The following is a 24,809-nucleotide window of genomic DNA, read 5'->3' on the forward strand; positions in this document are numbered from 1 at the left end:
TCAGGAGCCTCAACCCATGCCCCACCCTGTTCAGAGTTCCTGGTGAGAAAGAACTCAACCAAAGGGTACAATCACTGTGGCACCAGGGACCCAGAGGGGAAGTGGTGACAGGGACGGAAGGCCAGACCTCACACTCACTCATCTGTGAGAAAGTATAAAAGCAAGAGAAAGCTGGCTGGGGCCGCGGTTCCGCAGGACTTCCGAGCAGGACCCAGGCCGGATCTTGGGAGTGGACACAAAACAGCTGGGACAAGACCCTGTCTGGGGCAGGCCACTGACAAACAACCGTGAGTAGCATTTTTCTTATGTTAGTTTAATCTTCTTCCTCATTTCAGAAAACCTGCATTCTTACTTTATTCCTGCCCTCCAGGTACCTAAGAAGCTGGGTGAGCCTGTGGTGAGCAGGGGATGGACATTACAGGAAGATGCTTCCTGTGGTGGTGGGGGTGGGAGTCCTGGGGATGCTCAGGGCTGGGGGGTGCTCCTCCTGAGACAGGACCAAACGTCTGGATGTGCCTTTCATTTCATCATAGCGATAAAAAACCACACACAGTGTGTGCCAGGCACAGCTCTAACACCTATCGTGGCTTAATTAATCCTTACAACTCATATTCCATGCCCACTTAATAGAGGCGGGACTGTGACTTACCTGAAGTTCCTGGGATGTCACTGAGAGCGTTGGCCTGAGCCTAGGCACTCTGGCTTCACAGTCCACCCTTTAGCCATCAGCCTGTCCTGCCTTCTGAAGTAGCAGATGGTAGGCCAAGAAAGGACCTCAAAAGGCCAGGGCTGGCAGAGGTCTTGGGGATCACCTCAGGAGTCTGTGCCCCCATTTTGCAGGAAAAAGTGAGGCACAACAAAATACAGCTTGCCTGGATGAGGCGGCCAGAGAGAGGTCAGATGCATACTGGACCCAGCAGCTCAGTCTCCACTTCCGCTTCCATAGAGGTTCCACTTTGGAAAAGTGATTTTTCATGTTATGCCATGTGTGTGCCCCAGGTCAGGGCCCAGGTCGAATCCTGCCTAACTCTGCCATCCCTGGTAACTGCAGCTTCTGGCAAATCACCCCACTTCTCTCCCTATGGCCTCCCTCTTCTGAGCAACACAGGGTGAGAACATCACTCTCAGGCTTGTGGGTCCCAGTTAGGTGATGCTGACAGGGGATGGGTACCTGTGCTGGACTCTGTGAATAACTGTGGTGGAACCCTTGACCTTCACCCCATCTGCCATTGCTGTGGATTAGAGATGAAAGTGAAGCACTGCTGGCTGTCCCTAAAATGGGTGGCTAGTAGAGAGACCTTGGGGCCCAGGTCAGGATGGAGGCAGAAGAGGACCAGGGAGGATTCAGAGAGTTCCAGGGAGGCAGCCCCAGCCCCAGCTCTGTAACCACTGTGCGGCTCCAGGAAGGAAGCTCCCTAAACCTCACCCTGCCCCCGGGCCCCAGCACCCCAATATGGATCTCCACCAGCAGTGCCATTCCTTACCCTTTAGCCAGTTAAGGCGGGCGAATGGCAGCCTGGCTCAGCCCAGCAGAGCTCTCCAGCGACAGTCTTTCCCCTTCCCTCTCATCTGCTTGTGTCCCTTGCTCTCACTGCAAGCCGTCTATGGGCATAACCCTAAGCCCTCATCCTACAGGGCCAGTGGGAAACTGAGTCTCAGCTTCCCTCCCTGCTATCCCTTCTCCCAACATACGGCATTGACCCTTGGAGTGACACCAGAGTTTAAGAGTGAGGGAGGGACACCTGGTCCGTCTTACAATGGGCACCCACTCACCTAAGTGCTTGATGCCAGATTGTCACTCTCTGGCTTGCCTGGGTTCCCAGATTCTTTGCCAAGACACAGCACAGAGCTTTGTGTGCAACCTTCAGCGTGTGCCACTCAGCAACTTCCCCTGGAAGTTCTTCCCCCTTCCCCAGGGAGCAGAGCCCAGGTCCCCAACACATGGCCGTAGACATGATCACTCTCCAGTCTTGGGCCAATCTCTCCTCTTTCATTGACTTTGATGGCAAAGGCTCTCCAGTCCCCCCCTGCTCTTTGCCCACCTGGCACCACCAGCTTGGCACAGATTCTCACCAAGGACAGGAAGAAGGGTTATTTTCAAGTAGCTTCTGCTTTCACCCCAACCCCTTCAAAAAGTCCCTAAGGTGGAGGTGGGAGACATGAGGGTTCCCTGAAGGGAAATAGGTGGCCCTATCTTGTAGATAGGAAGACCAGGCCTCAGCAGCGGGGACTGCACAGTGTCACATGAGCAAGGAAGAGTGGAGCCAGCATGAGTGGGGTGCAGCTCTTGGGGCCCCAGGACTTACCAACACTGACTCACACGGAAGACCCATGTCTCCCTCCCCAATTAGACAGGTTATCTTGAGCCAGTCATCCCACTTCCTGAACCTCAGTCCTACAAATGAGGCTATAATCCCATTCCCAACCTGCCTCAAAAGGGGCTTGCTTTTTCCTTTTACCAGTGACAGAGCATTTGCCACACGCAGTGCTGTGTGACCTCCCCTGTCAACATTCACAGCAACCTCTCACCACCCACGCTTGTCAGGTGAGAAACTGAAGCTCACACAAGCTTGAACCTCATCCAAGTTCAGGCAAGCAGCAAAGTCAAGCTCACATCCAGATGGGCTGGAAGCAGACCCTGCCGTGGGATGGAACAGCAGGTGAGCAGGTGCAGAAAGCACCTCATGGGTGCTGAGGTGCAATTTAGGCTCAAGGAATTGTCACCACTGGTGTCTTTACTGTGGCACTTGCAGAGTGCCTCATACCTGAGAGCCTTTGTGAGGGGCGTGGCTGGCTTTGGCTACCCTAACAAACAATCCAGTCATTTTCTGTGTCTGAGGTTCCAACCTCTGGCCTCCAGGGAATCCTTGTTTCCACAATTATCTGTCAACCTTCCCTCCCTGTGCTTGGGGCTGTCACCTATCTTTTTCCATTGTCACCCTGATCCTTCAAAGGCATTTCTTTCCATCTCAAGTTAGGAATGAGGAAGCTGAGGTCTAGGGAATGACCACCTTACCAAGGCCAAAGAGCTAGAAAACAGTGGGTCCCTGGCACAGCCAGGGCATGCAGCCCCCACCTCTGCTGGTGGATGACCCCGGGAGTGGCCCTTCCATGATGGAGTTCCAAGCCAGGCACCAATGGTTTACACCTGTAATCCCAGCTACTCAGGAGACAGAGGTCAGGAGGACCTCAGTTCAAAGCCAGTCAGGGCAAATAGTCCTCAAGACTCTATCTCAAAAAACCCACCACAAAAAAGGACTGATGGAGTGGCTCAAGGGGTAGACCCTGAATTCAGCTTCAATACCACAAAAAAGAAAGCAAGAGAGAGAGAAGAAGAAAGAAAGAAAGAAAGAGAGAAAGAAAGAAAGAAAGAAAGAAAGAAAGAAAGAAAGAAAGAAAGAAAGAAAGAAAAAAAGAAAAAAGATGGGGTCCCAGCAATCTTCCAAAAAGAGATAAAACTGCTCCCTTTTCCTTGTTTCCTGGGGAGAGAAAGGACCCACAAAGCATGCCCCCACCTCACACAGTAAAGATGCCAAATGCCAAAGAAAGAAAATGACAGACAGGACAGGTGGACGGATAGATCAGAGGGGAGAAGACTGTGGTGGCAGCAGAGCCAAGGGAAGAGAAGGCTGCTGGGACCCCAGGCAAACAGGAAGGTGTTGGTTAGATGTGCCTAGGACTGGCTTCATAGGATGGGCTTCTGTGAGCTTTTTGGCTTTTCCTCCTCTCCCCAACTTTCTTCCACTGCCCAGAGGGGAGGCCTCGGATCTTCTACTGCACGGTGAACCAGAGGTGACCCCTCCCATTAAAACTCCTGCTGCCCTTCTCTAGGTAGCTCCCCTGTCCCCCAAGGGGTTGTGGCCACCCCACAGTTCCTCTTTGAGAACCACAGCTGCTTTCATGGTGTTGCCACTCTCAAAATTCAGTGAGTGGCCAGGCATGGTGGTGCACGCCTGCATTCCCAGCTACTCAGGAGGCAGAGATCAGGAAAATGGAGGTTAGATGCTAGCCCAGGAAAAAAGTGAGCAAGACTCCATCTCAACCAATAAGGTGGGTGTGGTAGTACAAGTGCATAATCCCAGCATGTGAAGGATCTCGAGTTGCACTACATAGTAAGATCCTGTCTCAAACACACACACATTCAATGAGCTCGTGGGCATAGTGGCACATACTTGTAATCTCAGCATGAGGGAGGTGGAAGCAGGCAAAGCAAGCTGAAGGCCAGCCTGGGCTACATAGTGAGTTCCAGGCCAAAACCCAAAAAATAAAAAATGAGAAAAATCAATGAGTCTGACCTCAGTGTCTCCCTGTGGCTCTGTTTGGGTCCTGGGTGATAAGGTGACCATGAAAGCAGACAGATGGGAATCTGCTGAGAATAGGCAATGTTTCAGATCAAAAACCTGGCCAGGTGCCAGTGGCTCACATCTTAATTATAGCTCAGGAGGCAGAAATCAGGAAGATCAAGATTCGAAGCCAGCCCCGGGAAAGTAATTCAAGAGACCCTATCCCAAAAAAACAACCATCACAAAAAAGGGCTGGTGGAGTGGCTCAAGGTGTAGGTACCGCAAAAACAAAAAACAAAAAACAAAAAAACTGGTTTTAGATAAAGTTTGATGTAGGAAGAATGGCCTCCAAAGGGGGAGGATGCAGAAAGATGGAAGACAGACACAGGATTGCACATTTATTAGGAAATTTCAGAAAGAAACATGTCTTAAGTGGCAGCAAGACAGGAGGGTCCCCACACCCCAAGGTAGGAGGGGTTTGTGTGGTCAGCTGCACATATCAAAGTGCCTGACCTTTCTCAAAAAATAGTAATGTGCCCATCATCAATTAAGAAACTGGGTGCCAGTGACCAGCACAAAATGCTCCACTCACTGTCTTAGAGACTTTATCTGTGGGATGTGAGCTGGGTGCCAAGGTCACCTGACCGGCAAAACGGCTGTGGTCACATCAAGCTGGGTCCAACAAGGGCACAGCACAAAATGCTTTGCTAGCTTTTTCAAGTCTCCCTCCCCTGAGCAGTCTTTTATTTTTTATTTTATTTATTTATTTATTTACTTATTTATTTGCAGTACTGGTGCTTGACCTCAGGGTCTACACCTTGAGCCACTCCACCAACCCTTTTTTGTGATGGGTTTTTTGGAGAAAGGATCTCACGAACTATTTGCCTGGAGCTGGCTTCGAACCTTGAGCCTCCTGATCCTTGTCTCCTGAGTAGCTAAGATTACAGGTGTGAGCCACGGGTGCCCCAGCTCTCTGGCCAGTCTTAATATATATTTGGGCTAGGTGTGGTCGCCTGTAATTCCAGCAAATGGCAGACTGATGCAGGTGGATGGCAAGTTCCAGGCCAGCCTGGACCTTCATCCTCCTGTTTGTGCCTACCTGTAGCTGGGATGACAGGTGCACACCACCACATCTAGCTTATTGGTCGAGATGGGGTCTTGGTAACTTTTTGCCCAGGCTGGACTCAAACCTCAATCCTCCTGATCTTGGTTTCCAAGTAGCTGTGGTTATAGGCTTGAGCCACTGCATCCAGCCTCTTTAATTTATATTCTTGATGAGCCAATGACTGAAGACAGGAAGTATAAGAAGCTCTGATATTAAAAATTCAAGAAAATAAGAAAAAGGAAAATGTTAACTCCCTTGCAAATTTCCCTCAAGATTCATTGTTGTATTTATCTTATCAAAATTTTTATATAGTATATGAGGAAGATTCAAGTACTTCACAAAATTTCCAGGAGTGGAAAAAAAGAAAATAGCATGTCTTTTTTCTTTTCCTGTATTGAGCATAAAGGCAACAAGCCCTTGCCCAGCGTATGAAGAAAGGTGCAGGCAGTTAGGGACCTGTTTTATCTCACCATGTGACAAACATAAAATTCTTTTTTAAAAGATATAAACTGACAGTTTCAGCACCAAATGCAAAAAAAAAAAAAAATTAAGCCCTCAGGTTATGAAAGAGATTTCTGTCCTCTTGTTCCCTTCCAGTCCACTTTAATCTACAGTTGGTCCCTGATAAAAACATCACCTTAAAATTTTGGGCAACCATTAAAGGAGGCCAGGGGTGGTGGCTAATACCTGGGAGGCAGAGATGGGAAGGATAGCAAGTTGAGGCCAGGGCAGGCAAAAAGTTTGCAAGATCTGATCTTAAGCCAAAAAAAAAAAGCTGGTGACCAGCTACATGGAATGCAGAAACAGGAAGATCACAGTCCAGGCTGGCCAGGGCGTAAAGTCAATATCCTGTAAAAAAAATAAAGCAAAAAGAGCTGTGGCTCAAGTGGTAGAGTGCCTGGTAGCAAGCACAAGGCCTGAGTTCAAACCCCAGTACCACCAAAAATGAAAACAATGACACAAAAGAATTTACACTACCCCTGACACATATGGCACTTGTGAAGTGGAGAGAAGCCAAAATTTGCTTTTGTATATCATACATATTATTCAAAGGTTTGAAATGAATGTTAAGGAAAATTTCTAAATAGTGAGCTTATTAAGCCAGATGCTGGTGGCTCACTCCTGTAATCCTAGCTACTCGGGAGGCAGAGATCAGGAGGATTGAGGTTTGAAGACAGCCTGGGCAAATAGTTAATGAGACCCTATCTTTGAAATCCTATGTTGAAAAATCCATCACAAAAATAGGGCTGGTGGAATAGCTCAAGGGGTAGGCCCTGAGTTCAAACCCCAGCACTGAAAAAAAAAATGTGCTTTATTGAAAATACTACATCAGCCTCTGTCTAGCTGTGTCTGTGTCCCTGTCCAGATTTTGTGTCTTTAGCCTGATGACAGCCCCTTTGCTGGTGCCAGGTTCCCCAACTAGGAACAGGATGGGGCCATAGGATTCCCCTCGCCACTTGTGTGGAATATGAGTTACTGTGCAAAGAACACAGAATGGTGCCTGGCACGCAGTACCCAGTAAGCACTCATTTGATTTACTCCCTACTCTTATCACAATCCCCAGGGTGCTTCATGACTGGTTTCCCTGGTTCCATATGTCACTTCCCCACAACCCTCCTTTGTTGGGGGAACCAGCCTGAATTGTACCCATGCATCAATGCTACCACCCTAAAATAAACAGAACCATGACTAGGGCAGGCCCCACCCTGCGGGATCTGGCCACACCAGGAAGGGGCAGAGCAGCCTGGAGGGAAACCGGAGATGGTGAAAAAGTACACTCAGTGCTTAACCCTGCCCTGCTCCTGATGTAACAAGAGGCCATCATTAAAAGACCTAGTCCTAGTCAGGCTTCTCCTGTCCTCCTGTCCTCCTGTCCTCCTGGTTATGATGTCTTGTTGGTGTCCAAGTTTCCTTTCCTACTGAGAGCACTTCGTAGATAGAAGAGCAGCCACTCAGGATATGATTTTCACAATGACCCCCAAATATCACACACATTACACACACACACACACACACACACACACACACACACACACACACACAGAGACCCTAGCCCAGCACCGGTGGATCATTTCTGTGGTCCCAGCTACCTGGGAGGCTAAGATTGGGAGGATTAAGATTTGAGGCCAGCCTGGGCAAACAGTTCATGAGACCCCCCCATCTCCAAAATAACCAGAGCAAAATGGACTGGAGTCATGGCTCAAATGGTAGAGCACCTGGTTTATAAGCTTGAAGTCCTGAGTTCAAACTCCAGTTCCACCAAAAAAAAAAAAAAAAAAAAGCCCTGCCAAGAGGCTAGAGGTCCCCAGGACAAACTGGTGGGAGCCAGGGGAACAGCCAGAATGCAGAACAGTGAGACAACGCAGACCTGGCCTCTGCCCTTTGGTTTGACCTTGGACAAGTCACTTCATCTCTCTTTGTAAAACAGATGATGACTACAGTAACACCCTTTCTGACAGCTGTGAGGACTGACTGAGTTGACACGCCCTGCCCCGACCCCACTGTTCTCCCTCCTGCACTGGTGCAGGGCAGGTAAGGCCTCATCTTAGTCTCCTTCCACTGCCAAGTGGAATAAGCCAAGTGTGTAGTGTGCACCTGTAATCACAGCTATGTGGAGGCCATGGGTAGGAGGACCATGCTGTGAGCTCCAAGCAAAAACTCCCTACATGAAAAGTAACTAAAGCAAGAAATGGCTGGGGGGAGTGACTCAGGTGGTAGAGTAACTGCCTAGCAAGTGTGAAGTCCTGAGTTCAAATCCCAGTACCACCAAAAAAATGTTATTTCTATTAACATGTAATAGGCTTATTAAGCATGTGTATAAAACCCCCTGCTTTATTTCTGAATACAGCAAATATGAATAGTATAATCTACATCAAAAGTTCTACAAAGCCAGGCACCATGGCTCGTTATTCAGGAGGCAGAGATCAGGAGGATCAAGGTTCAAAGCCAGCCCCAGCAAATAGTTCGAGAGACCCTATTTTGAAAAACCAATCACAAAAAAGGGCTGGTGGAGTGGCTCAAGGTGAAGGCCCTGAATTCAAGCTTCAGGATTGCAAAAAAAAAAAAAAGTTCTGAAAAACTCTGTCATCAGAGTTTCAGGGCAAAAGCCCCTGCTCTAAGAGACCTAACAGCCTAGACTTGGCACCATCCTAATGCACAAACTAAACAGAGGGGAGTGGTGATGGGCAGTGGAAGGAGATTTGCTCAGGTGGCTATGTCAGGAGGCACAGGTAAAGGGGTTCAGTGACACTAAGTCCGTCCTCAAGAGGCTTATAGGAACTTTGAGACTTTACAGGAAATGGAGGTAGAGGAGGGAGTTGGAGTCTGTGTGGCTGACAGAGCAGGTGATCCTGGGCAGGCCGGGTTTGGATCACCTTATCTCAGCTCTGGTTTTATGAGGATTCCAGAGTTCTCACTGCTGCCCAGGGTAGTTCTGTCATTTATCATAAAGATGTTTATCAATGAGTGCCTCCAGGACTTCAGGAATCCAAGGTGACTGCAGGGGAGAGAGAGACTCAGGAGGAAAAAGCTAAAGGGATAAAATTAGAGCCAGAGAGGGAAAGACTGGAATTAGTTAGGTCAGAGACTGGTGTCCTCTGGGCCTGGGGAACTTTAATGTTTTTTGGTGGGACTGGGGTTTGAACTCAGGGTTTTGTGCTTACAAAGCAGGTGTTCTACCACTTAAGCCACACCCCTAATCACACCTCTAGTCCATTTTGCTCTGATTATTTTAGAGATGGGGTCTCTAGAGTTATTTGCCCAGGCTGGACTCAAACCTCAATCCTCTGAAATCAGTCTCCCAAGTAGCTAGGTTTATAGGTGCGAGCCACTAGTGCTCAGCCTGCTTTTTCATTATTTTTTCTTTTGTTGTTAGTTTGCTTTGTGTGTGTGTGTGCATGTGTGTGTGTGTTTGAGACAGTATCACTATGTAACCCAGGCTGACCTCAGACTCACAGTCCTCCTGCCTCACCCTCCCAAGTGCTGGGATTACGGATGTGCTGACTTTCTCACCCTGCTCTCGTGCAAGCTGACCCACACTGTCTCCAGCCCTGTGGTTAACTGCATCACTTCCATGTTGGGCAGGCCTTTGAGGTCCCACTGGAAAGCCTGAATGAGAAGGGGATTATTTGGCCTGAGGTCACCAGGCCATCAGTTCTATGCAGAACTGGAACAAGAAAGCGGGTGTCTGTCCCCTCGGTCCAGCGCTCTTGTCATGGTGGCAAAGCCTGCAGGTGCTGACTTCTTCACCCCGGGTGGTTCACAGCTCATCAGCCTTTGTGGCTTAGTCTTAGCTTCCTGCTGGTCCATCTCTCAAACTCCTGACTGGGAGGAGAGGCTCCTTCTGCCTTCCAGCCCACCCTGCTCTCCGGCCTCCCACCTCCCTCTTTCGCCCTCCCTGTACCAGCCCAAGGGCTCAGCAGAGATTACATCGTCACTCATTCCTCAGCCGCCAGCAAAGAATTTGAGAGATGTACAGGCTGTACCTTTTAGTTAAGACACAGTTACTCCTCACGCCTCGCCACCCGTGAGACAGGTACCATTTGTTATTCCAAGTCACAGATGAGGAAAAGAGCTGAGCAAGTGAGTGGCGTTGCCTGAGGGCGCAAAGCCCAGAGGGCTGACTGGTAAAGACTCAGGGCAGGAAAGTCAGGCCAGGGATGGTAGCAGTGGGGTCATGAGGAGCAAGACGGCAAGAAGGAGAGAAAGAGAGAGAAAGGGGATTTATTTTCCCCCCAGGAATAACAACCATGATTGTGCCCATGGTCAGGGCAGTACTATGCACTTGACCTGTCCCTTTTCCAGTGTGGCCTTGTCATAACATAAGGTCGGGCTGCTGTTTGCTGTGGGTTTTTGCATCTTTTTTTTTTTGGCAGCACTGGGGTTTAAACTCAGGGCCTCAAGCTTGCTCTTTACCACTTGAGCCACTCCACCAGCCATTTTTTTTTTTGGGATTTTGTTTGTTTAGTTTGTTTTTGTTTTTGTTTTTGAGATAGGGTCTCAAGAACTATTTGCACCAGCTGGCTTTGAACTATGATCCTTCTGATCTCTGCCTGCTGAGTAGCTAGGATTATAGGCGTGAACCACCAGTGCCTGGCTGCTCAATTACTTTTAATACTTTTTAAAATTAGCACATCCAGAATGCAGGTGGTTGATTTCTCCATTCACAGATGAAAGCACTGAAGCTCAGAGAGTCTGAGTTATTTGCCCCAGGTCACACAGCCTGTCCATGGCAGAGCTGAGCTTTGAGCCCAGTGATGTTCCATTCTGAAATCGAAGGTCCAAAGAGAAGGAAGGAGTTCAAATGGCAGTGGTGACCCCATCAAAGCCTGGGGGGAGGGGCAGTAATGGGGGGTGAGCAGACACCCGGCTTGGGATTGTGTCACCCCACAGGCAGGCTGCTAGGGACTAAGCTTCTTTGATAACCAATAGACACTTGTGAAAGGAATTACAGAGCAGACCTTACTAATGAAGCTCTGCTCCAATTCTATCAATTACAACTTCTCTCCTAAGAGGGCAAAAGGAGGTTACATTAAGAATTAGAGCAGTCAGCTGGGCATGGTGGTACACACTGTAATCTCAGCTTTTCAGGAGGTAGAGGCAGGAGGATCACAAGTTTGAGGCCAGCCTGGGCTACATAGTGAAACCCTATCTCAAAAAAAATAAAAATAAAAATGGAGATCTGAAGTCTGTTTGTGTTTTCCTACTAGGCATTTGTCCATTCATTCACTCAACAAAGCAATTTTGAAGTGTAAGTGATTGTTTCATGCCAGGCTTCCTGCCAGCTCAGGTGCCAGGGTCCCCAGGAGGACCCTGTCTCTCACCTGGGAGAGTTTCTGGGCCTTCCAGCAGGGGACAGCTTTTAAGTTCCCTCCCCACAGTGCCTTCCCACCTCCCTGCCAGATGCATTTGAGGAGTGAATGGCCTGGTGGTCATGCCTATGCCCACGCCGTAGCTCGCACCCTGGAATCCTAGCTACATGGGAGGTTGAAATCATGAGGATTGAGGTTTGAGGCCAGCCTGGTTCAAGAGACCCCCACCCCCATCTCCAAAATAACCAGAGCAAAATGGACAGGAGGTGTAGCTCAAGTGGTAGAGCGCCTGCTTTACAAGCACAAAGTCCTGAGTACAAATCCCAGTACAGAAAAAAAAAGGGGTGAGCCTAGACAGTTACCAACCTTCAAGTTCACATCCTTCTCTAGAGCTCTGCTGGGTGCCCACGTCTTTCAGCAAGTTTGACCTCCAGCCAGAAGCACTTTGGTGAGAGGGGCAGTAAGGCTTAGTGGGAACCAGGACAAGGACTCAGTCTGCCACGCAGAGTTCTATCATCATGGGGCTGCTTGGCTCAGCTCTGGTCCCATTCCAAAGGACTCACCGAGGGCCCAGCATTGTGCAAGGGGCCTTCACTTGCAGACAAAGATTCTTCTCTCAAAATTGGAAGCTCACAGCCAGGATGCAAGATGCCTAGAGGATGCAAATAATACATGTGGACAGTGGTCCATGCAGTCAGACCCAGAGTTTCATCCAACTGGAGGGGAGATCAGAGAAGCCTTCCTGAAGGAGAAGGCTTTTTTTTTTTTGGTGGTTCTGTGGATCAAACCCAAGGCCTCATGCAAACTAGGCAAGCACTCTACCATTAAGCTCAGCCTGAGGATGTGGCTTTTAATATAGAAAAAGATATCAAAATAGATGGGAATTTGGACAAAAGAACACAGCCTACAATCTAAACCTCCAGAAAAATTTGTTGCACCTATAATCAAGGAAGGGCCACCAAGAGGCCATCAGGAGAAGAAAAGTGTGGCCCACTGCCATGGTTTAGTAAATGTCTAACGTTAATATGCTTGACCACATGACACGGGTAGTATTTCTCCCAGTTTACAGATGAATGAAATGGAAGCTCAGAGAAGGCAATAACTTGCAAAAGGTCACACAGCCCATAAGTTGCAGAGCTGAATTTGAATCTAGGCTGCTCTGGTTTCAAAACCTATGACACTGAAATCCAACATGCTGAGTTTCCTGGAGGAATGACCCATCAACCCACCTGCTCTGAATATGAGAAAGGGCCAGAGGAGAGAAGTGACCTGCCCAAAGTCACTCAGTGGCAGGACAAGGACTAGCTCCCAGGCCTCCCCACCCCCAGTCAGGGATAAAAACAATTTGGCTACAGGGGGAGTGGCTTAGTATGCAAGAGGCCCCGGGTTCCATCCCTGGCAGACGCAAAAAACACAGAAGCTGGTGGCATCAAATTTCAGCTTCCCACTGCAAATGCAGTGACCTCAGGGAGAGGGTCCCTCTCCCCACTTCCAGCTCCTGGGGAACTCTACCCAGCAGGGGTTGGGGGTGGGCAACTACAGGGGCCTGGCCTCTTTCACTTCACACTTTCACTTTGGGCCAGAAAACCCCGACACACCTTTTCCTGAGAGTTATGAATCACAGCCTCAGGGTCCTGCCCAGCTGCACGGGCCACTGTCTAGAAAGGGGGCAGTGATTTCCAGGCCTTGGCACTTTGGGGAGGTGAGGAGAGCACTTGATTGGTTAGCATCAGATCACAGAACACTTTTGCATGTATCAGTAGTCCTCTTTTGTTCTTTTTTTTTAGGAGGGAGGGCTGGGGTTTGAACTTAGGGCTTTGAGCTTTCAAAGCAGGCACTCTACTGCTTGTACCACACTTCCAGTCCATTTTGATCTGGTTAGTTTGGAGATGGGATTCTCATTAACTATTTCCCCTGGCTGGCCTCAAACCTCAATCCTCCCAATTTCAGCCTCCCAAGTAGCTAAGATTACAGACATGAGCCACAGGTGCCCAGCTCATCAACGGGTCATAATAAGTAAAATGGCAATGAGGTGCTGATTAAAAGGATGAATCCTTTTCCCTGAAGAGATGTGCAGACAGGCAGTCTTACATACACCTTGAAAGATCAAAACTGGGTCAGAGCCCACCCACAGGCAGGATTCAAAACTATAGAGTCTGCAGCCCATTTGGCCTCCCCAAGGAGAACGAGCCAGTGGTGTCATTGCACTTCACAGATGAGAAAGCCAAAGGGACTTGCATGCAGTCACATGACAAGGGTGGCAGAGATGGGACCAGACCAACCACTCATGAGACAACCACTGAGTCTCACTAGGCTGGGCATCAGACCCAGGCCTCACCCAGGTGCTCTGACTCTAAACCCCATTGCTGTCTGCAGATGGACAGAAAGCCAGCTTCCCTGTCACTCTGTGCATCTGGTCAGATGTCATCTCGTTAGGATCCTGGTCCAAATGCCTGCATTTCTGGCCTTCCTCACTTTAGACAGTAACTGTGTTGGACCTGAGTGAGACACAAACGCCAGTCACTGTCACTCACAGTGTCCCTCGTCTAGGCTAACCTTGCAGAGGGTAAGCCATTCCCAAATGGAAGGGACAGTTTTCCAAGGGAAGGGAGCAGAAGGGGCTAGGGGGTGTCTTACCTCAGCTACCTGAGATGGAAGCTTCCAGAGGTGACAGCGTGGGGCTGTGGGAGCTGAGAAAGGCTTGCACTGTCTGTCACCTACTCGTGACCAGCTTTGAGAGCTGGCTGCTATCCTGTTGCCTCTGTCCAGGTATGATGTTGACCACTCAGAAGAGGGCATCTGTCTTAGGGAAATGCCCCTTTGCAGCCTCCCTGGGGTGGGTCCCTCTCTATGTCTAGAGCACAAGAGTTTTGTCCTGTATCTCAGGAGACGTGAATGCAGGTCTAGTTTTACCGTTAATTTGCTGATGATCTTGGCAGGGTTACACGCCTACTCTGGCTGCTCAGTGGTAAAATGATGAATTGGGTGAGGAGAGAGGCTTTCTGTCTGTTCCTCAGAGCCTGCCGGTTTCTTGGAGGAAAGTGGGGCCCTGTTTTATGAACAGCAGTGCTGTCAATTATGGAAAGGTCTACTCTCTTAAAAATCCAAAATCTGGAATGGGTGCCAGTGGCTCACACCTGTAATCCTAGCTACTCAGAAGGCAGCGATCAAGAGGATCTCAGTTCAAAGCTAGACTCAGGCAAATAGTTCACAAGACCCTATCTCAAAAAAAACCCATCACAAAAAAGAGCTGGTGGAATGACTCAAGGTGTAGGCCCTGTTCAAGCCCCAATATTGCAAAAAAAAAAAATCTAAAATCTGGAGGTGTGGCTCAAGTGATAGAGCACCTGCTTAGCAAAGGCAAAGTTCTGAGTTCAAATCCCAGTCCCGCAAAAAAGAAATCTAAGTTCTGCTGAATTATAAGAAGTCTCGCCATTTATTGAGTTCTTATGACATGCCAGGCATTGTTTTCCCTCAGAGGGGCTGGGGATCAAATCCAGTGTCTCGCGAATGCTAGGCAAGCATTCTACCACTGAGTTACATCCCCACTGTAATTCTTACATGGTAGAGTTGTGTGGGTAAAATTAGGTTAAGGCTGGGAGCAGTATTTTGTAGAACTTAACTTGCATAAAACATTACTTAGTATAATTACTGATGTGGTGGAGGACAGATGGGTGTAGAACCTGGACTAGTTGCTCTACGGGCAAAGCAAGGTTGGGAGGGTCGTGGGAGATGGCAGTTTTGCAGGCTGGGGAAAGGCTTCACTAGGCAGAAGAAGGTCAAGAAGGAAGGTGAGCTAGGCAAAGGACCATGTGACAAAGGCCCAGCAGCAGAAGGCAAAACTCAGAACTCCTGGGCAGCGGGAGCTGCCTGGGGCTCCAAGAACTGCAGGCAGCACAGCACCGGTCCAGGCCACCAACAGGACAAAATGTCAGATATTCTTTTGCCAATCCAATTGCAGTGAAACTTGCATTTCTGTGTCTACTGTGGAGGCAGATCACCCTTTCAAAGGATGGTCCATTTCTCTTTCTTATTTGTGGTTTCTCTCCTTTTTTCTTAAGTAACTTTGCCTGAGGATATCTGTTTTATTAATTTTCCAAAGGATTAGCTTTGGTCCTTGTCAGTTCTTCCTTCCCTCTATTGTTTTCCCAAGTCATTGATTTCTGCTCTTATTATTTCTTTATTTCATATATAAATAGTCTTGCTCTGTAGCCCAGGCTGGTCTTGAACTCTCAATCCTCCTACTTCCTTCTACTGAGTGCTGGGATTACAAACCTGCACCACCATGCCTGGTTTTCTCTTACTATTTGCTCTGATTATTTCTACTTTCTGCTGTCCTTGGATTTATGGTGGTGGTGTTTTTCTAATATCCTGAGTTGGGTAGTTGGTTCATTGGACTTTTTTCCTTTCTACTGTGAACATTTAGAGCTCTGAGTTTTCCTCCCCATCACTGAAGTCTATCCCCCAAATTTTATTGTGTTGTAACTTCATATCATTCAATTCTATGACTTTATGATTTTTAACTCAGGATTTATTTAGAAGTACATTTTTATGGCTTTGTACCTGCAAATTTGTTAGTCATATTTTTAAAGTTCTTGCTTTCTAAATAAGTTGCATCTGGTCAGAACATGATTTGTATATTACAAATATATTTTGCTTTTTTTTTTTTTGGCGGTACTGGAGTTTGAACTCAGGGCCATGCACAGGGACAGGCACTCTTCCAGCCCTTATTACTCTGGTTATTTGGAAATAGGGTCTCACTCTTTCAGTCTTTGTCCAGGCTGGTCTGGACTGGGATCTTCTTATTTTATACTTCCTGCCGTAGCTGGAATGGCAGGTGCACATCACCACACCCAGCTTTTTTCTATTGAGATGGGGTCTCACAAACTTTTTTGCCTGGGTTGGCCTAGAACCACTATCCTGATCTCAAACCTCCTGTGTAGCTTCGGATGAAAGGTATATGCCACCAGTGACCATTTACTGGTTGAGATGGGGGGGGGGGTCTCAAGAACTTTTTGCTCTGGCTGGCCTCAAACCATAATCCTCCAGATCTCAGTCTCTCAAGTAGCTAGAATTTCAGGTGTGAGCTACCAGTGCCAGGCTATTAGGGATTATTATTATTATTATTGATATTTATGTTTCACCTAGCACTTAGTCTGTTTTGGTAAGAGTCCACATTTGCTTCAAAAAATGTGTATTCGCCAATGATTTGGTGCTGAAAACCATATATGACTTTTATATCAAGCCCATTAGCTGCATATTCATATACTGTACATCCTTACTAATTAATTTGTGTATGAAGCTGGGCCTAGTGGTACACACCTGTAATTCCAGCACTCAAAAGCTGAAGCAGGATGATTCAGAATTTGAGGCCAGTTAGGCTATAATAGCAAGTTCAAGGCCAGTTAGGGCTACAAAGAGAGACCTTGCTTTATAAAAAAAAAAAAATGTTATCTACTGGAACAGGTGCCAGTGGCTCATGCCTGTAATCCTAACTATTCAGGAGGCAGAGATCAGGAGGATCACGGTTCAAGGCAAGCCCAGGCAAATAGTTCTCAAGACTCCCATCTCCAAAATAACCAGAGCAAAATGGACTGGAGGTGTGGCTCAGTGGTAGATGGTCTGCTTTGCAAGTGCAAAGCCCCGAGTTCAAACCCCAGTCCCACCAAAAAAAAAAAAAAAAAAAAACTCCAGCATTTGGACCAGCATGATGGTACATGTGTGTAATCCCACTTGCTGTCTCCTTGTGGAGATAAGAGGGACAAGATTCAAGGCCCTCCTGGGCAAAACTTTCAAAAACTTTGAGAAAAGTTTCTTTTCTGAAAAAGGAAAAAAGACTAGAGCATGGCCTAGCAAGTAGCTGGCCTTAAGTTCAATCCCCAGTCCCACCAATAAATAAATAAATGAATTAAAAATCACTCATTCTAGACCTCCCTTTTTGAGACAACCCACTTTCAGTCTACTGAAAGTGTATGCCTTTCCTTTACTATCATTTTCACTGGAAAAAATAAAAGACAAAACAAAAACAAAGCTAAAAACCCAGATTCCTTTTCTTCTCAGTTTTTTCTCTTGGTTTTTGTTCTTTAGGGGTTTCCCTTACTTACAAAAGACATCTTAGGATTTGTCTTTTGGGGGAAAAAACACCAAAAATCTTGCGAGTTAACCTGGTATTGTGGTGCACAGCTGTAATCTCAGCACTCAGGAGGCTGAGGCAGTAGGATCACAAGTTTGAAACCAGTGTAGGTAACATAGAGTGACCCTGTCTTGAAAAATGAAGAAGAAGAAAAACAGCTTATGGGTCACTTCCACTTGTTGCATTCTGATGACTGGTTCCCCCTTGGAGAGCAAACTAAAGGGCAACTCAATCTAATTTTTGTGTGTGTGTGTGTGGAACTGGAACTTGAACTCAGGGCGCAGGTGATTTACTGCTTGAGCCATACCTCCAGTTCATTTTGCTCTGTTTTTTGTTTGTTTGTTTGGGACAGTACTGGGATTTGAACTCAGGGCTTTGCACTTGCTAGGCAGGTGCTCTACCACTTGAGTCACTCTGCCAGCCTCAACTAGCCTCAAACCGTTATCCTCCTTGCTCTGATTATTTTGGAGATGGAGTCTCTTGAAGTATTTGCCTGGGCTGGGCTCAATCTACAATTCCCCCAGTCTCTGCCTCCCAAGAAGCTAGGATCACATGCATGAGCCACCCAGCCTGGCTTAAATTGATTTTTCAACATGGAATCCCTCTGCACAGGGGAAAATTGGAATTGAGTCAGTTCTCAGGTGAGGTCATTACTGCGTGCATTGAAACTGTCTTCTTATTGCAGCAAAGCCTTTTGAGCCAGGCAGGCAGAAGCCAAAGGGCTCACCCCATGGAGGGATGCCGAGGGATGGAGACAGCCAACGGCTCTGAGGTTGCTTTCAACCCCATGAAGCAGTACATGATCCTGAGTGGTCCTGAGAGGGTCGCTGTTGCAGTGCTGTGCACCCTGCTGGGCCTGCTGAGTGCCCTGGAGAACTTGGCCGTGCTCTTCCTGATCATGTCCTCCCGCCGGCTCCGCAGAAAGCCCTCATACCTCTTCATCGGCAGCTTGGCAACAGCTGACTTCCTGGCCAGTGTGGTCTTTGCCGGCAACTTCATCAATTTCCATGTCTTCCAGGGCGTGGATTCCAAGTATGTCTTCCTGCTGAAGATTGGCAGCGTGACCGTGGTCTTCACAGCCTCTGTGGGCAGCCTGCTGCTGACCGCTATTGACCGCTACCTCTGCCTGTGCTACCCACCTACATACAAAGTTCTCCTCACCCGAGGGAGGGCCCTGGTGGCCTTGGGTGTCATGTGGGTCCTCTCGGCAGTGGTCTCCTACCTACCACTCATGGGATGGACTTGCTGTCCCAGTCCCTGCTCTGAGCTTTTCCCACTGATCCCCACTAGCTACCTGCTGGGCTGGCTGCTGTTCATTGCCATCCTCTTCTCTGGCATCATCTACACCTATGGGCACGTCCTCTGGAAGGCCCATCAGCACGTAGCCAGCTTGGCTGAGCACCAGGATAGTCAGGTGCCAGGAGTGGCTCGGATGAGGCTAGATGTGAGGTTGGCCAAGACCCTGGGGCTGGTGCTGACTGTGCTGTTCATATGCTGGTTCCCTGCACTGGCTCTCATGGCCCACAGCCTGGTCACCACACTGAGTAACCAGATCAAAGAGGCCTTTGCCTTCTGCTCCATGCTGTGCCTTGTCAACTCCATGGTCAATCCTGTCATCTACGCCCTGAGGAGTGGGGAGATCCGCTCCTCCGCTCATCATTGCCTGGACCACTGGAGGAAGCACCTGCAAGGCCTTGGGTCTGAGGGAAAAGAAGAAGCCCCAAAGTCCTCTGTCACTGAAACGGAGGCTGATGCACAAGTTACCCCAGGGCCGGGTAACAAAGGCTTGGACTGCTGATAACACCTCTTTCCCAACTGTAAACAACCCAAGTCAGACATCAGTTTGCTCTCCAAAGGAGAGTGAGGAGGACCAGTCCCAGGGGACTGGACACTGACCCCTTTTTGCTGAGGAGGGCTGAGACTCATTCCTGGAGGGTATGTGGCCATGCCGGCCTGCAGATCCTGGCCCAAAGTCCAGGGTCTGGGCCCAGCTCAGGTGCAGCAGGGCAGGAAAACCTTCCTGACCAGTAGCTTAGTGCCTGTGTCCTCCAGAGACCACAGAAGCCGGAGGGGCCTTCAGGGCTGGCAGTGAGGGACTCAGGGGAGACCCAGGAAGAAGAGGGACTGCTCTCCTGGGAGTTCTGGGTACCCTGGCCAGTGCCTTCTTGGCCTGCGGCTTATCGGTTTCCATGGCTTCCAAGACATGGATTCCTGGGATATCTTCCTGCTGAGGATTAGCCATGTGACTGTGACTAGTCAGTTCTTGCTCCTGCTCAATTAGCAGGGCCTTCTTGGTTATGGAGCTATAAGAGGCCCCACTTGACTTCAGGGTCACCCTTGTCCCAGAACAGTGGTGTGATGGAGATGGAGGGCATTGACCCACCTCTTCCAGCGATAAATGACAAGTCTTCAGTTTGGGGCATGTGATTGTTTAAGTCAGAATCCTTCTGACCCTCACTTCTGTGAAGGAGTCAGTGACCCAGCCACGGTGACCTCTGAGGTCCCTGGGAAGCCCAGAGGAGCCTGGAGATGACTGCTTAGAAAATTGTGCTGACCCTGTGGTGTCCTGCTGAGTGGTGCTACCAGGACCAACCAGTGTCCCAGTCTGTAGAAAAAAAGAAGACATTTGCAAAGACTAGACATTCACTCTAAGTCCCCAGAGTGTTCCTAGTCCCCCTCCCTCCAGTTCAGCCCCTTTGCTTCCTCTGCACCTGTAACACATTGCTGAATAACCAGGAGGAGGGGAAAGTCCCTGCCATGTCCCAGGCGCAGGGTGGGCTGACATTCCTCAGTCCATCGTCCATTAGCCCAGCAGAGCACAGCCCCATAAGACCAAAGATCCCAGAATGCCTGAATTTTACATCTTGGGGGTGCTAGGTTCCCATCAGACCAGGAGGCAAGAGAAAGTGTTCGTGGCGTGCAGATTGCAGATAGCTGCTAGCACCAGCATTGGAAACCGCAGATGCAATAAAGGATACTGATTAAACATGTCTTCATTCTATATTATCAAGACAAAGCGCCCCCTGTCCATTTACCCTTCCATCGGCTCTGTGCGTGGTCCTGGATAGCCAGCCATAAAGGAGACTCCACCCGGTCTCATGGGCCTTGCAGTCTACACTCGGATAAGAAGAGAGAGTTAGTAAGTAAATAAAGAAGAGACTTCCAGGTGTATACTGAAGGAGACAGGCAAAGTCATGTACTACGGATCCACAGAGACAATTTTATTTTTTTATTTTTTATTTTTTTAAATTTTTTTGGCGGTACTAGGGTTTGAACTCAGGGCCTCACACTTGTTAGACAGGTGCTTTACCACTTGAGCCACTCCACCAGTCCAGCCATGAACACTTCTCTTTTTCTTCTGTTTTTGCAGAGCTGGAACTTAAATCCAGGGCCTCAAGCATACTAGGAAAGTATTCTACCACTGAGCTACATCCCAGGCCCCACAGAGACAACTTTAGGCAGAATAGACCTACTATGTGCTTTAGGCATACGTGCTGTGACTTTTTTTTTTTTTTTAGTGGTGGAGGGGATTAAACTCACAGCCTCATGCATACTAGGCAAGTGCTGTATCATTGAGCTACACGGCCAGCACAGCCGAGTGCTTTTCAATGCCTTGCTTCACTTAGTCTTCACAGTAAGCTGAAGAGAAGGTCTTGGTACCTGCATTTTATAGATGATGAAACTTCAAACAGGAAAAATCACTTGCCTGAGGTCATAGGGCTAATAATTATAGTTGTCCCTTTGTACCCAAGGGGGAATTAACTCCAGTACTCCTCCCCTTCCTATAGATATCAATCTTCTCAGAGTTGCATGCCGATGGCTCGCTCCTGTAATCCTAGCTACTCAGGAGACAGAAATCAGGAGGATCATGGTTTGAAGCCAGCCTGGACAAACAGTTTGAGAGACCCTATCTCAAAAAAAAACCCATCACAAAAAAATGATGGTAGAGTGTCTCAAGGTGTAGGCCCTGAGTTCAAACCCCAGTAATATATATATATATATACACACACATATATATGTATATGTATTTTTATATATATATAAGATTCAAGTCCCATATATCTAAAGGTGCAGTATTTGCATAGAGCCCACACAATCTTCCCTTAAACTTACATCATCTCTGGATTACTTACAGTACAATGCAAATGCTAAGTCAGTAGTCCTGCTGTATTGTGCAGGGAAAAAGGACAAGAGAAAAGTCTACATACAACCAGTACTGCTGCAATTTTTTGAGGAATCCTTTTGACCTGTGTTTGGCTGTATCCATGCATGTGGAACTGGAGGTCACATAGGCTGACTGCCAGAGTTGGGATTTCTGACCTGGTTCTATTTGTCTCCAAAGCCTGTCCACTAACCGCTCACCTCCCAGCCAAGTTCTGCTTGAATTTTGTATTCTGTAACATCAGATTGCTTCAACCTTAATTCCGTTTCTCAACATACTTATTTCATGCCAGTATAAATTTCCTGTAATAAGTGGCTTTAAAAAAAAAAAAAAAAAACGGAAACTGCCAAGTGCCGGAGGCTCGCACCTGTAATCCTAGCTACTTGGAAGGCTTCGGCTAGTGGTTCAAGGACAGCCCAGGCAAAATGGAGTACCTGCTTTGCAAACTCTCCATGCCCAGAGTTCAAACCCCAGTCCCACCAAAAAGAAAAACCTGGAAATTTATTCCTCTCAATTCTGGAGGCTAGAAGCCCACAGTCAAGGTGACAGCAGGGCTGTGCTTCCTACACAATTTCAAGGGCAGGAATTTTCTTTGCCTTCTCCAACTTCTCGTGGCCCCTGGTATCCTTGGCTTGTGGCAGCATAGCTCCCATCTCTGCCTGTACTTTCATATGGCCATTCCCCCTGTGCCTCTTGGTGTCTTTTTTTTTTTTTATAGACACCAATTGTTGGATTTAGGAGCACCCCAGTCCAGTATGACCTCATTTAATTAATTTCATTTACAAAGCCCATATTTGCAAGTAAGACCACACTCAGGTTGCAGGTCGACATGAGGCTTTGGGAGACATGATTCGTTCAATCAAGCACAGCCCCTAAGTGCAAAGTCCACCCATGGATTTGTAACATGACAGTCACTAGCTTGTCCCCTAAGATGAGCTCCATGTTCTCTTCTGTATCCCCAGTGCTCAGGAAGGACTCAGTCAGCATATATGAGACTAAACTGTTTCTGAAAGGCTCTGATGTGCATTTTGGAAGATAAAGTTTTGTTTTCACCCACATTTATCTCTCTGTAAGGCAAAGAAATGCCATAGTTTTTCCCAGGGTCTCGGATCGAATCCAGGGCATTCTGCATTCTAGGTAGATGCTCTACAACTGAGGTATACCCCAATCAAAATTAATTTGTTTGTTTATTTGTTTTGATACAGGGTCTCACTATGTAGCCCAGGCTGGCCTCAAACTCAAAATCCTCCTACCTCAACCTTGCAAGTGCAGGAATTACAAGCATACACTATCATTCCTGGCTAAAATGACATTTTTATTTTCTTTTGGCGGCACTGGGGTTTGAAGTCAGGGCTTCACGCTTGTTAGGCAGGTGCTCTTACCACTTGAACCACTCCTCCAACCCTGCCATACATTTTTAAAAGTGAATTTTCATGTTCACTATTGGGTTTCCTTAAAGTTGGAACAATGCCTGTCTTTATTCCTTGGTGACGTCTTTTCTCATTGTGGCAAAGGAAATTCCAAAGTGCCTGGCACAAATTGGCACTCAGTAAATATTTGTTGGATTAATAAACCTAGATTTTAAAACGCTGAGTATTGTGGTTCATGTCTGTAACCCCAGCTACTTGGGAGGTGGAAATCAGATTAAGGCTCAAAGGCCAGCAGGAGCAAAAAGTTGGTGAGACCCCATCCCAATCAATAAGCCAGGTGTGATGGCTCTCACCTGTCACCCCAGCTACAAGGGAGTATAAATAAGAGGATGAAAGTTTCACACCAATGCGTGGGGGCAGGAAACACAAGACCTTCTTTGAAAAATAACTAAAGCAAAAAGGGCTGGGGGCATGGCTCAAGTGGTAGAACACCTTCATGGCAAGTGTGAAGCCCTGAGTATTATTTTTTTTAAAAAAAATTGAATTAAGGGCACTTTCACACTTTCTACTTCTCATACTCTATTCTTACTTGAAGTCAAGATGCAGAATTTATGGGGGTGAGGGGAAAGCAAGGCAGGGAAGGAGGTCCTGGTATCACTGAGAAAAGTCCTTATTGTGTAGATGAGGAACCAGCCTGGACAATACTTGCCCAGGGAGGCCAAGGTGATGTGTCCAGTGCAAGACAGAACATCCAGTTCTGTCCACTCTCCCACCAGGCTTCTCACTTGCCTCTGCAGGGTGACATTTTGGTTATGCAGATAAGGACAAATGAAGGTCACAGAATCTCATTTTATATTCCCCAAGACGAGTTCTGTGTGTCCAACACCATACACTCTGGGGCTGATTATTATATGTATATGGGTGAGTTGTTGGTTTTGTAAGTTGTCTGTCTGTGCTTACTGTTGTAACAATATTTCAACATAATCTTTTAGAGGAAGAAACACAGAAGATAAAGAGAACAGTACAAAAAGATGAAACCAAAGCCACCATTTCCTTAGATTTCCAAAATGAGGAAGTACTTGGTTCTGTCAACATAGGCTCTGACTTCCCCAAGGGACCAGACAGAAGTGGGTGGAGAGACACAGATTCTGAAGCTGTGAAGTCTTGAATTCTGGGTCCCACCTTTGGTCCAAACTAGCTGCATGATCTTGGGCAACTGCCATCCCCTTTCTGGGTCTCAATTTCCTCCTCTGTAAACCCGGAAGGGTAGGGACAGGAGTTTTCCGAGGCCTTTCCAACTCTGCTGCTATTCTCTGTGAGGGCTGTCAGCACCTTGGTGTCACGTGACTTCTGATTTGCATATGCCCCACACCACTGTTCTCACCTGACTGAGCATGGAGGACATGTACCAACTGTAGAGAATCAGGTGACTTCCCTGCAATACAAGGCTCACACAGATACTTCTGGGGTCAGGGTCTCTGTGTTTATGTGTGTGTGTGATACTGGGTTTGAACTCTGGGCCCCATGCTAGGCACGTGCTTTTCCAGTTGAGCCACTCTGCCAGCCCTGCCAGGGTCTCTTGACTCTCAATTTTCTGGCTCTGATATTCTAAAATACCTTAGTGGCTAAATGATCCTGCATGGGTCATTTTTGTTGTTCATTTGGGGGTTTTGGTGGTGCTTGGGATCAATCCAGGCCTCCCACAGGCTAGGCAAGCTCTCTGTCCCCCATGCCCTAAGTCCTGCTTTTCCAGTTACATGCTAAGCTCTTTGAAATGCCTCAGAATTCCCAAAACAAGCGCCATAAACATTAGACAGGCAAAATGATCATATCCCTCTTTCAAAATTCATTTTTCTCCCTCTTCTCTCCTCACAATACTTCTTCCTATCACATCCTTCTACCTAGTGATTTCTGCCAGAGCTATTGCAACAGCCCTCCAGTCTGTA

The 24,809-nt window shown here is 47.7% G+C and overlaps 1 protein-coding gene across 10 annotated transcripts; it reads left to right on the forward strand.

Annotated features, from left to right (window-relative positions):
- Cnr2 (cannabinoid receptor 2) lies at positions 1-23,116 on the forward strand. 10 transcript variants are annotated; one of them, XM_074080993.1, is made up of 5 exons: positions 29-287; positions 371-397; positions 2,546-2,660; positions 7,817-7,920; positions 18,017-23,116. In XM_074080993.1, the coding sequence occupies exon 5, from the start codon at positions 18,062-18,064 to the stop codon at positions 19,127-19,129; it is 1,068 nt and encodes a 355-aa protein (XP_073937094.1). In that variant the 5' UTR covers positions 29-287; positions 371-397; positions 2,546-2,660; positions 7,817-7,920; positions 18,017-18,061; the 3' UTR covers positions 19,130-23,116. The 10 variants fall into 10 exon arrangements, 9 of the variants coding, with proteins under 9 accessions (XP_073937094.1, XP_073937091.1, XP_020011245.1 ...); XM_074080990.1 differs by lacking the exon at positions 7,817-7,920 and having other exon boundaries at positions 841-2,660; XM_020155656.2 differs by lacking the exon at positions 7,817-7,920 and having other exon boundaries at positions 2,439-2,660.
- The last annotated feature ends 1,693 nt before the right edge of the window (positions 23,117-24,809 follow it).

The sequence above is a fragment of the Castor canadensis genome, chromosome 7 (genome assembly GCF_047511655.1).
Source record: "Castor canadensis chromosome 7, mCasCan1.hap1v2, whole genome shotgun sequence".
NCBI classification, from domain to species: Eukaryota; Metazoa; Chordata; class Mammalia; order Rodentia; family Castoridae; genus Castor; species Castor canadensis.